This window comes from Emys orbicularis, chromosome 4, assembly GCF_028017835.1.
Source record: "Emys orbicularis isolate rEmyOrb1 chromosome 4, rEmyOrb1.hap1, whole genome shotgun sequence".
Lineage (NCBI taxonomy): Eukaryota > Metazoa > Chordata > Testudines > Emydidae > Emys > Emys orbicularis.
Window position 1 is genome coordinate 44,690,128 of NC_088686.1, and position 16,130 is coordinate 44,706,257.

The window sequence follows — 16,130 nt, forward strand, 5'->3', positions numbered from 1 at the left end:
GAGGATGGAGTGTGCTTTGCTCTCAGCCAATTTTGTCTGTTCACTGCTTCTTCGCTTTGATCTGCCAGTTTCATTCTTTCTCTCCAAAGCCTGATGATGGGTAATAAGGCCCCAATTTCGTTAAACTCACTGAAGAACTCAAGGAAGTCCAGGCTGGTTTGGAGTTTACTGCATGATTTGCTGGACTCTGTCTCTTCAGGGGTCGGGGAGGGGGATGACTGTATGTCTTTCTTTTCTTGCTTTTCCTGTGATTCCCTGCACCATCCACGTATTCTCAGGAGCATCGTAGGTGCTGTGCAAACATATGAAACGCAGTCCCTGTCCCGAAGAACTTACTTTGTTCACTGCACACAAACACGTGTACGCACACACACTCACCTGCTATATTTGTGCAATGCTCTGACCTTGGTGCCTTTAAGAAATTAGAATGATCTCTAAACCTTCAACAATTGTGTCTTCCTTCCCCTGCCCTGGCTGCCTCTGTGATATTAGAGGGCTCTTCAGAGGACATGCTAACCCTGTTATATTAAAGCAGGAAGCATATTCCTTGCTTGCATTACAATATAGCTGAGCACAGCACCTATAGGGCTCTGACACGATATCCCTCAATGCTCCACTTCCACATAAAGCTACAGCTGCAACCTAATAATCAGACTGTTCCTGTGGCTGCACTTCAGGGTAACTTTGCATATTCATGAGACCTGTGGTGGAAAGGTCTCGCTTCTCATTTCTCTCCTTATCCTGGGGCCCTTGTTATCCAGCTTTCTCCCTAGAGAGGGAGCTGCCGATGCAGTTTGCTGGGATTTTTCTGTAGCTGTTCCACAAAAGAGAGATTGCTGACCATGATCCTCCCTGTGCAGAGTTGGCCATCAACTTCATACAGCAATTCCCGCACTCCTTCCTGCTGCAGCCACAGTCTTATGGGATGGCTCAGGGCAGATGTACTTAGGTTACCTCTGTTGGCCCTTTGATCCCCTACAATCAACACCCTAATATCGTTTTTTCCTCTCTTTATAACACCATCTCTGGGAGCCAAGCCCCTGAGGTGTTGAAGGGCAGCAAGGAAAAGAGTGTTGGGGGCCTTATATCACAGAGAACATTATAACAGAGGGAGCTCTGTTCCACAGAGTTACAGAAGCTAGCGAGGGAAAAGACCCTGGGTGCCTCCCGTCCACCCGCTGTCAATGCGGGATTGTTCTCTACGTAGCTTAGTGCTTTGTCCAGCATAGCTTTAAAAGTCCCAGGCGGCTGGCCTTCATCACTTCCCATGGGAGAGAATTCTGCAACCACTACCGCTCACTCTTGGGGAGACTTTCTTATTACTTAACTTACATTTTCCCATCTGTTCCTTGATTACTCCCAATTTTATTCCCTTGAGCCACCCTGAGTAATTCATCACCCTTCTGGATACTTACACCCTTCAGCTATTTGCAGACTGTTACCATGTCCCTCTGTGTTGTTCCAACTAGACAGATTTTGCTCTTTCAAGCTTTCCTTGTAAATCTGTCCATCCAGCCCCATCTTTGTTGTTCTTCTCTGAACTTTTTCCAGTTCATCAGTATCTTTCTAGTTATAAGGTTCCCAAGCTCACATAATCCAGGTTCAGTTGCAGTAGAGCTATATAAAGAGAAACAATCACCTTTGGGCTTTGTTATTTGATGCCTCACAAAGGCCTGTTTTGCTGCCATATTGCACTGCTGGTCTAACTTGCTGTCCAATATCACCACTAAATCTCTTTTAGCCATCTCTGCATCCCAGCGCTTCAATTCCATTTGATTGCCTGTGTTTCAGATTATTTTCCTCATGTTTTAGCTGCCTTTTTCCAAGTTCAGTTTCATTTTATCTCATACTTATGATTTCAATTTCCCCAGGACCCTTTGCATTATTTCTTTACCCACCAATATTCACAACGCTTCCCATTGTAGTACCGTGAGCAAATTTCATTAATGTGCAGTTCATTCCTTCTTCCGGATCGTTTAATGAAGATCTTAAATAAGACTAGATGTAACATTGAAACATGCAATATTCACTAAACGTTGCCCTGCAACCCCATACAGGACCATTTATCAGCACCCTTTGTTCATGGTCCTTCAGGCAGTTTTCTGTCCAGTTCAGTGACTATTTCCCACTTTGAATGAACTTTGGCAGAAAAAAATGTAATGAGAAAAGTTGTCAAATGCTTTACTAAAAATGCAAGTTTGTCTGCCAAGATCTTTTCTTCGCAGACTCCATGGTTGGATCATTATCCTGTAGACGTCTCGTGATTTTTCACCCCTTAATATTTGTTCCATTATTTTATTAGAAGTAGAATTTAAATTTACAGGAAAGTAATTGGCAGGATCACTTTTTTCCCTTTTCCAACCCTCCATTACAAGCCCAGTTCTCTGTGACTTCCTTGAATTAACTGTCAGTGCTATAATTTGTTAGATCATTCCTTCAATATTCTTAAAACACACCTCATCCAGATTGTTGTACTTCTCTATTGAAAATTTCCCATATATGCCTGTACCAGCCTTTATTAATTTATTTTAACTAGGTCTTCCTTACTTGTTAATGGTTCAAATAGAAATTCTTAGTAGGATGGGAAAATTAAAAATCTGGGGCATGCCATTAGTCTTATTTCGGTTGTTGGGTTTAGTGTGTGGGTGCTGGGTGGTATTGGTGGGCTGTGACATACCGAAGGTCAGACTATGATCTGTCCACGCTAACCCCCCAGTTCGAACTACGATACGCAACTTCAGCTACGTGAATAACGTAGCTGAAGTCGAAGTACCTTAGTTCGAACTACAAAGTACTTACTGCGGGTCCACACGCGGCAGGCAGGCTCCCCCGTCGACTCCGCGTACTCCTCTTGCGGAGCAGGAGTACCGGCGTCGACGGCGAGCACTTCCGGGATCGATTTATCGCGTCTAGACAAGACGCAATAAATCAATCCCAGAAGATCGATTGCTTACCGCCGAACCTGGAGGTAAGTATAGACGTACCCTCAATGACTGTCTTGGTGGGAAGAGACATGAAAGATGTGTGAATTAAGATGGGTAGGCCTTTAACAACACAAGATGGTGCTGAAGGATTTGAGGGGAGGGAGAGAATGATTTCATCTTCCTGAAGGGAGGCTCAACTTTCAAAAGTTTGGGAAATGCTGCTCTAAGGGAAGGGATGGAAGCTCATTGATAGGGATATTTTGAAGCTGGATACCATACTAGGAATTGTACAGTAGGGGATAAGCTGGGATTGGCCCTGGGGACAAACACATGGGAGCTAATTGGGCTTTTGATCCTCAGGAGTCTTCAATTCAACTTCTTTATTTAAATTTTCATCTGGAGGACAGATAAAACGAAGGTGATATGCTTTAGATCAGAAAGAGTGGCATACCCCAGAGAGCCCTACATGGGGCAGATGAATCTGCCTATACTATATAACATACTGCAGAGAAAGAAATTACTAAGGTGTCTAAAAAGAAATGACATTCTGGGCTGCAAGGCAGAAGGGTGTCCCATTGAGGTCTATTTAGGAGACAGGTGCATGCTAAAGAACTGCTGTAAAAACACTGTGTCTAGTGTTAGAATTAGAGGTGGCCAAATAACGGCGTTTGTACCCCAGGGGAAAGTCTGATATTCTAACATTTGTTTTCATGCCAAATCAGGAGGAAAAGTCAAAATATCAGCCATTTTCACAGAACAAAGGGTTCCAAAATATTTTGATTTGGAAATGTTAAAACGAGTGATGTCTACATTGTTAATTAAAACAAAATGATTCATCGTTCCCAAAATACAGTTTGATTTGAATTGACATTTTTAAAAAAAAAGATTCTTTTCATGTCATTTAAGAAATGTCTGTTCAAAACCAAATGTTTGTTTCGTTTATATTTTGCTGATGGAAAGTCAAACAATTTTGTCAAAATCAACATCTTCCCATGGCAAATTTTGATTTTGACAATCACATTTTCTGATGGGAAATTGTTTTGTGCAAAAAAATGTCAGCCAGCTCAAGTTAGAGTCTCCGGAACTGAGCTCAGTGGTAGGGCTTTTCTATGCCCAGGGTGCTGCTGGTTTGATTAAAGCTGTGATGTTGCGCTAGTTTAGAAAAATGGGTTTAGAAAGGAAAGATGGTGCAGTAGTTAGGAGGCTATTCGGGGCTGTAGGAGACCCGGGTTCAATTTCTGCTGTCACAAACATCCTGCGTGCCCCTAGGCAAGTCACATAGGGCTGTCCTACACTACAAAGTTAGGTCAGTTTAACTACATCTCTCAGGGCCATGAAAAATGTCACACCCTGTGTCGTATAATTAAGCTGACCTAAGCCCCAGTGATAGAATTCTTCTATCAGTCTAACTACCGCCTCTGAGAGGTGGTTTTACTACATGAATGGAGGAACCCCTTCCACTGCTGTAGTGAGTGTCTACACTGCAGTGGTGCAGCTGAACCATAGTAGCGTGTCTAATGGAGACATACCCCTAGGCTGGGTAGGTCTACACTTGAAGCTGGGGGTGTGATTCATGGCTCGAGGAGACATACTTGTGCTAGGTCTCATTGAGCCAGCAGCTAAGAATAGAATATAGCCATGGCTGTGAGACAGGCTAGCCACCGAGTATGTACCGCTCCGAGATCCTAGGCAGGGACTCGGGGTAGCCACAGCTGCATTCTGTTCATAACAGGCTAGCTCAATGACAACTAGCGTAAGTGTTTCCATGAGATGGGAATCACGCCCCAGCTCAAAGTGTAGCCATACCCTTTTTTCTCTGTGCCTCAGTTCCCCATCTGTATAATGGGGACAATAGCACTTCCCCACCACACAGCGGTATTGGGAGGACAAATACATGAAAGATTGTGAGGTGCTCAGGTACTACAGTGATGGGGCCATATAAGGACCTTCAATAGATAGGTAAATGCAGCTGTGGGTGTAGACCAGGCCTCAGCCTCTCAAGCCCTCTCTCCCTTACTGTGCTTTGTATATGTCAGATTTACTCCCGAGCCATAAGTTTTTGCTTCTTCAGCTTCTTTTGAGAGATCTTTTTCTTCTGAGCAACTTCCTCTTCTGGCTTTGGAACAATCTGCTCCTTCTCAGTGAGGATCATCTCAATATGACAGGGGGAGCTCATGTAGGGGTTGATACGACCATGAGCTCTGTAGGTACGCCTGTGCATTTTGGGGGCCTTGTTGACCTGGATGTGCTCAATTACCAGAGAATCCACATCAAGACCCTTTTTGAGCATGTGCATGTGCTCTTCCCCGGTGCGGGTGGCCCCTGAGTTAAGCTCTGAAAATGGTCCGCTACTCACTTGATCCAGAGAACCCCACCAAATCATGCAAGTCAAGGGGTTCTAACCTTCGAGTCCACTTCAAGAACACTCGTGAGACAGCTCAAGCTATCAAGGGCATGCATATCCGGAAAGCCACTAAATACTTAAAGGATGTGACCCTAAAAAAGCAGTGTGTTCCCTTCCGTCGTTACAATGGTGGAGTTGGCAGATGCGCTCAGGCCAAGCAGTGGGGCTGGACACAGGGGCGTTGGCCTAAAAAGAGTGCAGAGTTCCTACTGCACATGCTCAAAAATGCTGAGAGTAATGCTGAACTCAAGGGTCTTGATGTGGATTCTCTGGTAATTGAGCACATCCAGGTCAACAAGGCCCTCAAAATGCGCAGTTGTGCTTTGTATAGTGTATGGAGAGGCAGACCCCCAAGAGAACACTAAGACGGTAACAGTAATTAAAATATCCTCACAGCAACCTTCCATCTTCCCTGAATTTATACTCACTCCCTCACCAGCCCGAGCCCAGGCATTAAAAAGCGCTATGAAAGCTTGAGTATGTTTAGAAACCATTAGCTGCTGAAACTGTAATGCATGAAGGGCTGTAATTTACTGTGTGTCCTGCTAGTTTCGGACGTCAGAAAGGCCCCTCAAGTGGATGCCAGCTGTGCATCTACTGCAATGCCATCTGGTATCCTCTACAGCAATATAAATTATGAGCCACCAGAAAGGCATGGCTTGTATGGTCCCTTCTCAGTGTGCATTGTAGATACAGCAAATCCTCCACTCATTCCAGCCTGATGTTATCAGATCATCTCATCACATGCTTAGCTTACTATCAGCTTGTGACAGATGAACAGCTCCTCAATTATCTGAGCCAGTGTTCAAGCCATGGAATAGGGTTCCTAGATTCTTGTTCTCCCTAGTGCAGCCAGATAGTGCCATTTTGCACTGGCCAGTGTCCTGCAGTCCTCTCTGCTGTGCCCAGTAGATGTTACTATGAATGGTACCCCTGAATCTGCAGCCTCGCCTTGTTGATATTATACACTCACTCCTTCTACTCTCTTTTATTCCTCAGGGTTACCCTCCTGTTAGCTTCTCCAGGCCATTTTTAGCAGAATGGAAAGTTTGAGTGAGCTTCAGAACCCACTGCTGGCCAAGAGCAGCAAGCATCTTCACGGTAGCTACTCCTACCATCAGCATCACCCTAGTCATTGCTGCCAGGGGAAACTTTACATCTTTCAAAACACTGGCAGTGCCAGGACTCACCAGCTGCTGGATGCCAGTTCTCTGCAGCTGGCCGTTGAAGCATTGTATGGTCCCAACTTCATCCTGGTGAAGGATGAGACCAGTCTCAAGGCCAAGGACAACAAAGGGGAGAGCTGCGAGACGACCTTCATGGAAAACAAAGAGGCCCCCTCTGAGGCTGCAGATGGGCGAGAAAAACAAGGGCCATGCCAGATGGAGAGTGACATCAGAATCCAAACAGTGTCCTATGAGGTGGAGGAGGAGGAATTCCAGGAGTATGAGGTGAGCTACTTCTAGGAGAAACAGCAACAAGCTGCTCCCCGGTGAATATGTCCGACTGTCCTTGGGGGTAGATGGTGCACAGATGGTACTGAAGGTGTTAAATTTCTACCATCCCCTTCTGTGTCTGAACTCGGCATCACCACAGAGTGTCCCAGCTGCTTCTGTTGGTGTCCAACGGGGTTATTTTTGGTGGGATACTTTGCAAATTTAATCTGACTCTGAAATCAAAGTGGAGCTGAGATTAAAGCATCCAGGAGGACTTAATCAATTATTATAATGTGATCTCATTTCATTTGCATATTGCAGTCCCATTGGTTGAAATAAAAGAACAAGGAGTACTTGTGGCACCTTCGAGACTAACAAGTTTATTTGGGCATAAGCTTTCGTGGGCTATTTCCCCATGCTAATTTTTCCCCTACTGTTACTCACACCTTCTTGTCAACTGTTTGAAATGGGCCACCCTGATTATCACTACAAAAGTTTTTTTTTCTCCTGCTGGTAATAGCCCACCTTAACTGATTAGTCTCGTTAGAGCTGGTATGACAACACCCATATTTTCATGTTCTCTGTGTTTATATATCTTCCTACTGTATTTTCCACTGTATGCATCTGATGAAGTGGGTTTTAGCCCACGAAAGCTTATGCTTGTTAGTCTCTAAGGTGCCACAAGTACTCCTCTTTCTTTTTGCTGATACAGACTAACACAGCTACCACTCTGAAACCTGTCACCCTTGGTTGAAATGTTATCCTAGTATTGTGAGTTTCTCTTACACTGTAAAAAGCTCATTTGTCCTTTCCCACCCACCCACCCCTCTCCTCTCCAGCTCTGGCTTATTACAGAGCCAATGTTACTATTTCTGTCAGCTAGCTAGCTGCACAGCAGCAGCACTGTACTGAAGGTGTTGTTATATTTTTAGGGTTGGAAAGTAATCTGGGGCACCGTGAATTGGCCAGAAATTCAGCCAAGAGAATGAGCCATCTCAGGGGGGGTGTCCTTTGAAATAGCCCTTTTTTAACGCAATGGCTAAGTCTAGATGAATAATGATGTCACACTTTGTGTGGCAGCCACATGTGGCGTACATGCTGCTCTGTCACAAGGCACTTGGGTATCTTGATTGGCTGCTCAGAGGGGACCTCATTTACCCATGGGGTGAGGAAGCTGCCATTCTATCCCTCTCCATCCCCCTCCCCTATAGCATTCTTGTCTTGTCACCATCCTCCCAGTCCCCTCTTGACACCCTCTGTGCCACACCCAATCTCCTGCCTCCCACACATTCTCCCTACATGCTCCCCCTAGTTTCCTGTTGTTGATGCATGCCATGCTCCATATTTTCCCTCCCAGTCCTTTGATAGTCTCTTATCATTCAATTCTCCCACTCTGCTACCCACATTCCTCTGCATCCTCAATCTCTCTCATGCTCTCTGTATTACCCTGCACCTCCTCAATCACCTTCCTGGCACTCCTTAGCCTCTGACTCTGCCCCCACATTTCCCTCAGTCTCCCTCCTGTACCCTACATTCCCTAGAACTCCCTCAGTTTCCCTTCCTGCTCCTCATCTTTCCCAGTAATCTCCTATGCCTCCATGCACCCTCCAGCTTCCTGTCTCTTCTCTCTCTCTCTGTACCCAACATTTCCCCGTCTCTTCACAATTTCTGGTCCAGTTTCCTAACCCCAGAGCCGAGGAGGTGGCCAACTTTCCTGGTATCAGCCTGACTTCAGCTCAGTTGAGAACAATGGGAGATGGTGGCCATCTTCATTGGGAGCAGCCTCACTTTCCAATGCAAGGCAGTGGTGGCCATCTTGACTATGGCTGTGGCATTACAGAAAATAATGGGAAATGGTGGCCATTCTGAATAAGGGCAGGTGAGAGGGTATATAGACCCCACACAGACCAATAAGGGGTTAATAAGAGCCTATAGACTTAATCAGCCCCACCCTGCTATACCCGTTGTAGGTGTCAAGAATAGAGGGAGGAATTAAAAGGACGAAAGTACAGCACAGTAGTGGCTGACCAGGAGAGGGGATAGACCTCTTGTGCTAGCTCCTTGAAAGAAGGGCTGGCTGGGGCTAGGGCCTGTCCAGAGAGTGCCTGAAGGAAGGCCTGGCTGAGGCCAGGGAATATTCAGAGATTGTCAGAGGCCAAAGCCTCCCTGGGGGCAGAAGGGCCTGGTGTGGGACTCTAATATTCACTTCGTTGCCTGTGACTAATGCATCTTTTCCTTTAGGACCTGGGAGATGGAGTTTGTTGTCCTGTCTGGTCTTGCTTAAGGTCTTAAGGTCAGAGTACGACCAGGGTAGCCAGTGGGCTTTGTCTCCCACGCCCCAGCCCTCAAGGGGACAGACACTTGGAGTAAACCTGGGTTGATTGGACCCTACCAGAGCCCATGTAGTAATTCGTCATGAAATCTGAAGCAACTCAGTCATAGTTTGATACCAACTTGTGGATAGTTCCACAAGTTTGATACCAACCATCATGAGACGCTTAAAATATAAATATATCATGAGTCTTGCAATAAAATAATGACTGGCGAATCTGTGCTATGGCTATTTATATTGATGTGTCCTGTGTTCACTCAGGATTTTCCATGAAGTATAGAAGTCAAGAACAATACACAAGATTAACAAAGGCAGGACTCTGTTGGAGTGGATTCCATTAGCCCTGCTATTGTTGGCATCTGCTGTTTATCTCCAAATCCATTTCTTTGGACCATGGCAATATGCCTCTTCCAGACTGAAACAGGCACTTGCCCATTTCCATGGGTTTACACCACTAAAACGTGCCCCCTCCAAACTGAACGTGGGCCAAAAGGTGCCCAAGACAGGGAGAAAAGTACTAGACACTCTGAGTGGCACACACATTGAAAAGAGGAACAGGGGTCCTCATGAGATTAGGGTAGGGTCAAATTCAAGCCCTTTCCCTTACTCTCAAACCCCGTCTGGCAGGGGACTGGTCCACTTAGTCCTAATGAGAATGAGGCACTTCGCCAAAGCCAGCACACAGCCCATTATGCCAAAGCTCAAGATGTTTAGGTATAAGAATAATTTCCAGGGAAATCCCAAATCTCCACCAAGTTTGCTGAAGACTCAAGCTGGGAAGGAAATCAGAATCCATTTCAATCCCCAAATTTTCTCATTACATTTCTTTCTCCTCAAAGCAGCTTGAGAGGATGCAGTGTTTTAGAAACTCACTCTCTGAAGGTTTGGGTCAGAAGAGTTAGAGAATATATGAAAGGGACGGGAAAGAAAAGGAGGTGAGACTGAAATACAGAGAGTGACGGATGTGGGGATGGGGGTGGGAAGCGCTGCTTAGATACAAAGTGATAAGTGCCCTAGAAATACCATCGGTGGGCAGACTGACAGGGGCAGTTCTGATTCAGGGAAAGCCCTTAGTAATAGGACACAGAACATTTTGTGTCAAGAGCTCCGAGTTGCCAGAGGTTGGTAGTGACCAAAAGTTTTTTCCACCAGCGGCTGTGTGGTGGTCTGCAGGCCATGAGATCCTGCATCTCAGCCCCGTTCCCATCACACTTGCCCCCACACAGCAGGTCTGGACGGGCCACAGTGACTGCACCCCTTTTTTATCCCTGTGGCAGATCCCTCCAGTGCAGGCCAGCATCAGACTGGTTGGAGGAGGGGAGGACGCCCCTGTGTCAGTGTTTGCAGTCTCCCACCTCCCCCGCGCCCGGTTTTGACAGGCTGGCCTCATGACATGTTTCAGGGTCACGTAAGTGTCAGACATGCCAGCCTGTCCCACTAAGGGGTGAATGGGGTGCGCTTGCACTGCTCTTCCCAGGCTCGCTCTGCCTGGGCACTCTCCAGGCCTGACGGCTCTGCGCTGCTCAGCAGCACTGAACTCATTTGTTTTCCAGAGTGACTCCTCGAGTGACAGCGAGAGTGAGGATCATTTCCTGATGCTCCCCCCACGAGACCACCTGGGCCTGGCCATTTTTTCAATGCTCTGCTGCTTCTGGCCCCTGGGAATCGCTGCCTTCTACTTCTCCCATAGGGTGAGGAATCTATTTGCTGATGTCTCCTTTTCTGGGCTGCACATGCTGGGTTAGGTCCCTCTAATGCAGGGACCCTGCAAGCCAGAAGAACCCCTTGAGTCAGGGGCCTGGCACCATTCCAGTCAGTGAGACACACATCTCTGTCACTCCATTGGTCCTGTTTCCAACCCTCACTGACCCAGCTCTGTGTGCTGGGGCACAGCAAGTCATGCTCCAGGGCGTGTAGTGCTCTGGGCACCCTTCATCCATGCCCCACAGCAGAATTACATGGTTCCACTGCAGCCAGGGCTCTCCATGATCATGTGGGGGAACTAGAGGACTTGCCCTTCAGTGCAGAGACTAGATACTATGGACCAGAGTCCCACCCTTTGTGCCATTCTGGTGGTGCAAAGGGACCCGAAACTGACCATAACTTGCCAAATGAGAATTTCTCCAGCATGGGTGAGTCTTTGGCTGGGGTGGAGCTGCTATAGTCAGTTCCTACATTGCCCTGCTCCAATTTCTGTGCTTCAACAATCCCCGGAGGGTGGATGGTCTCCTGGGTGACTTTTACCATCTGGTGTAGCTTGGAGCTGCCCTCAGGCTACTCCAAACTGTTCCAGAGCCAGCAATGGACCTGCTTGAGAATCCAGCTGCCTTGGAGACTGGGCAGAGCAGAGGCTCTGGCCTCTGTTTCTTATTACAGGGGTCCCTCTATTCATTATGTCTGTAGTAATGGCCTCTGATGTTGTCAAATAAAGCCAGTTCCCCCTCTATAAAATAGGGATCATAACACCTCCCTTTGCCAACCTGCTGGTTAAACCTTGAGTCAATATTATTCTCCTGCTTAAAGCTGGGGAAGGATTGACAGCTCTCCCGATTAAAACATGAGTCCATTGTGATCTTCCCAGATCACACAAGGGGCTTGATTCTCCTCACACTTGTGTGTAAGTCAAGTGTAACTCGGCCGTGTAAAGCCTGGCACAAATAAGGAGAGAATCTGGGCCTTGGCCTGTGTTAGCTCATACTGGCTGCTGCTCTAGTCAGGGCATGGGCCAGATTCTGTTCTCAGTTACACAGATGTAGATCCAGAATAATTCACTCGGAGTTGATGGAGTTGCGCCAGATTTATACTGGATGATACCAAGATCAACGTTTTTCTCACAGTCTTAAGAATGGAGACAGTAGAAATAATAATAAAAGATAAGTTATAATGCACCTAGCTGAGAATAATATGAAAGGAACAACCTAGCACAGCATCTGTGAGGCAAAATGGGGTCTTTAATCTGCTGGAGTTCTTTGAAGAGGAACTCTTGTTGTTTGTTTATCTAATGTAATTGCTGTACATGGTGCTTGGTTATTACTCGGATTGTTTGTTAGTTCTTCAGGGCAGGGACTGTCTCTGTGTTTGTTTAACAACTGAGAACACGCACAGTGTTTAAAGGAAGTTAAAAGCACCCATCCTGAAGAACTTGCAGTCTAACATCTCTCTCCACCACTGTATCACTCCAGTTTTATGCCCAGTGGGTTTCCATTGAAATCAATGACATTATGCCAGTGTAAAACTAGAACAATGCAGTGGGGAATCAGCTTGTAGGTTTTAACTAAGAATGAACAAGTAGTGGATAAAAGATGATAGATGGGTTTATTTAGACCTTCAAAGGCTTTTGATAAAGTCCCAAACAATAGGCTACAAAGGAAAGGTGGTAACCCTGGGCAAGGTGGGTACAGTTCTGTTATAGGTTATTATACACTGGTTAGAAGGTAAAAAGTTAAAGGACAAGGCTAAATAATTGTCAATCCTCAACCAAGAAGGAGATTAATAATGGGTTCCCCTAGGGAACAGTTCTCAGATTAGTTATGTTAGATATTTTATTAATGATTTAGATGTTGGGGTTGAATAAAGAGGCGTCAACATTTGCTGATGACACAAAATCATTTAGGTGAGGAGGGCTGAGAGGAACTCTTGAAGAATGTAACACAACCAGGAAACTGGGTAACATGATGGCAGATGAGTTGGTACAGACAAGTGCAAGCTGATGCCCACTGCAAGGAGCACTTCAATCTTGCTGGCCACTGAATTAGCCGCTCAGGAAGCAGTGCGGTGTGTCACTGTAAGCAACCCTGAATCTGTGCAGTGTGCAGTGGTGGCCCAGAGAGCAAATGAGATGCCTGGATATTGAAAGGGGAATAGAGAGGAATGTAACAATGCCATAGCATAGAGTGGTGTGCGTCCTCACCTTGAATACTGCATTCAGTACAGGGCACTTCATCTTAAAGATGAGGTGCAATAGGAGAAACAGGAAAAGGTAACAGCAATTAAAAAATGACTAGGAATACAGGTACTGACAGATCCATGGTCCAGTCTGTCTGCTGCCTTTTCCCTGCTTGTCCCCAGAACCAGATGCCAAGGTGTAAATTCCCATAACAATCAATTATGGAATAATCTGCCTCTGGGGGAATATTCTTCTTCACTCTTATCAGTCAATGATTGGTTTTTCCTAGCTAATGTATCTACACTATTCTTGTTGTTCATATACATGTTGACTCCACTATGTCCTAATAGCATGTGGCAGTGAGTTCCACAGGTTATTTATGCATCGTGGGAAAAACTGTATTTCCTTTTATCACTTTTAAATGTGTTGCCTTTTAATTTCAGTAAATGTCCCTGTGCTCTGGGATTATGAGAAAGTGTAAAGGGCAGTGCACCATTTACACCCTCTATCCTATTCACTATATTGTGAATATTTTCATTTTATGGAAATGATCAGAGGCCTGGAAAGACCCTTTTAACCTCTACCACATGAAAGTATTTCTAGGCCTCTGATCATTTTCATTGCTCCCCTTCAAACTCTTTCTATAACTGCCATATCCTTTTTGAAATGATGTGGCCAGAACTGAACACCAGAGGAGGGTGACCCACCAATATATGCAATGACATTATACTGTTTCAGTATTCTTCTTTATCCCTTTTTTAATACAATGTAACCAGAAATAATTTACATATTCCTGATTAGCCAACATACTGAAGACTATTAGTACAATCTAGCTAGTATCTCTGCATGTACAATCCTTCTGGCATGACGACATGAACTTCCATTGCACTTATATTTCAAGACCACAAGTGCACGAAGTGACATATTCAAAAGTCCAAACACAACCAGTTCAAAGACTGATCCATCTACAAATGTATGGATATCTGTAGCTACTCACCAAGAAATACACCTCTACCCCGATATAACGCGAATTCGGATATAACGTGGTAAAGCAGCACTCCGGGGGGGCGGGGCTGCAAGTTTGATATAACGTGGTTTCACCTATAACGCAGTAAGATTTTTTGGCTCCCGAGGACAGTGTTATATCGGGGTAGAGGTGTACTGTGCTGGGAAGAGCTGGTGCAATTATCCCTGTACCATGAGAGTGGAGTTTAAGAATATCAGATGCACACATGTACTTCAAACTTCTTAACCCCTCAGACCTACCTTTTAAAGGAAAGCCGTGTCAAAGTAAAGTTGCACAGCAGGGAAGGGGAGGATAAAGGTTGGGAGTCAGTGCTGTTCCCTGGAGTAAGTGAACAGTCATTCCTCTTCCCCAGAGGGGTTAGATGGTGTTAATAGTCACTTACACATTGTCTTCTCTTTCCAGACCAGTAAGGCTGTTTCCAAGGGGGACTTCCACATGGCAAGTTCGGCCTCCCGGCGGGCCCTCTTCCTTGCTGCGCTCTCCATCACCATCGGCACAGGGGTCTATGTTGGTGTGATTGTAGCACTGATTGCTTATCTATCCAAAAGTGGCCATGTATAGCAGAGACCTTCACGCCAAAGCTCAGCACTCTGCACCCAAAGGCCAATGCTAGGGGGATTCACGCTTTTGTATGGAGCATAGGACATAACGCAACGCTTGCAAGGGCCGCTGAGCAGCTCCATGAGTGGAGGGATCCAGGCTTGGATGCGCTGTACAGGGTCTTTCCCTTTTACATGAACAATAGACTCCATTCTCCTTTACACCTTGGACAACTGGCTAACAATGTCCTGCTAGTAAAGAACTCAGCACAGGCTGAAAGTCCTGGATTCTGAGGCTGGGAGGAGCATGTTTCGCTTAAGGAAGAATGTGGAAGAGAGATTTTTAGTTCATCTGCAGGGCCTGGTGCAGCCACTTATAGTTTTCAAAACAACATGTTCATGTTCTAGTCCTGCACTGTGAATCCCACTACCTAGTGTATCAGCCCTGGTCTGATTTTGAGGCACATGGGGAAGAGAGGGCAGTGGCTCACAGGCTGATTGAGAGAGAGAGTGGTCAAGGCTCCTGTTATGGGGAAAACACTTCAGTTTTAGTGCCATAGGCTGGCAACTGTCCCTTTAATTGCCACAAACTAGGAGGACACAGTGCAGCCATAAATAAAGAGAGAGCTCTGGGACTCAGTCTGCAAAACCTCAGCTAACAGCTCTGACACCAGGCTTTATTTACCCTAGTCTCATTTACCAATCCATGGCTCAGCCCTTGGTGATTCAGACCTAGCTCTGGACTCATAAATCCATTCTAAACAAAACAACGAAAGGTCATTTGGGTTGGTAATTGTGTCTCATCATTTCATGTGTAGAAGCTGGTTGGGAAAAACCTCACAAGTCTTGTGTGTTATCGTCGTCACAGTAGCACCTAGTGGCCCAACTGTTGTGCTAGGTTCTGTAAAGACACATGGTAAGAGCTCAGGCTCCAAAGAACGTACAGTCTCAGGAGCCAAAACTGACAAAGGCTGTGTGTGAAACGGAGGCACTGAGAGCTGACATGATTTACCCGAGGTCACTGATGTCAGGGCCATAGAACCCTAGGCTAGGTACCTCACTGCTAAAGCTAAAGGTGAGCAATGAAACACTCCAGGTACTGCCAGTTAGGGCAACACCCAGAAGAAAATATCCTGTTCTGCCCCCAATGCGTCTACTTCCAGGTAAATAACAACCCCCTCAGCCGGAACTGGCCTGATCCCATTAATGCTGGTCACAGACAAATAAGGAGGTCAACAAAAAAACCTCTTAACTCAGCTTTGTGTATAACCTCCAGCCAAAAATACTGTTTGTTACTGGACAAAAGCCAGAGAAGGAGAAAATATATGTTCCAGGGTTGGAGACTGAATGACAAGTGATGGAGCCAAAACCCCAGGTGGAGGGTGGGAAGAAGTGTCTGTGCAAGGCTCTGTGCTGGACAGGACCCACATTGGAAATGCCAATGCCACTTAGCCCTGCTTACAGCCTATTGCTTATGTGTATAGTGCCAATAACACGCTAGGTGCTTCACAGACGGATGTGGAGGCAAGGTCTTTGCCCCAAAGAGCTTACTGTAAAGACACTCTTTCTGCTTCAACCTGAG

The 16,130-nt window shown here is 45.9% G+C and overlaps 2 protein-coding genes across 2 annotated transcripts; both read left to right on the plus strand.

The window, feature by feature from the left end:
• The first annotated feature begins 5,220 nt into the window (after positions 1-5,220).
• On the plus strand, positions 5,221-5,693 carry LOC135877734 (large ribosomal subunit protein uL22-like). Its single transcript, XM_065403289.1, has one exon. It carries the CDS (start codon positions 5,265-5,267, stop codon positions 5,691-5,693), a length of 429 nt encoding a protein of 142 aa, XP_065259361.1. The 5' UTR covers positions 5,221-5,264.
• A 675-nt stretch (positions 5,694-6,368) lies between these two features.
• Positions 6,369-14,570, plus strand: SYNDIG1L (synapse differentiation inducing 1 like). The gene is made up of 3 exons (XM_065404374.1): positions 6,369-6,779; positions 10,650-10,787; positions 14,412-14,570. Exons 1-3 carry the CDS (start codon positions 6,369-6,371, stop codon positions 14,568-14,570), a joined length of 708 nt encoding a protein of 235 aa, XP_065260446.1.
• The last annotated feature ends 1,560 nt before the right edge of the window (positions 14,571-16,130 follow it).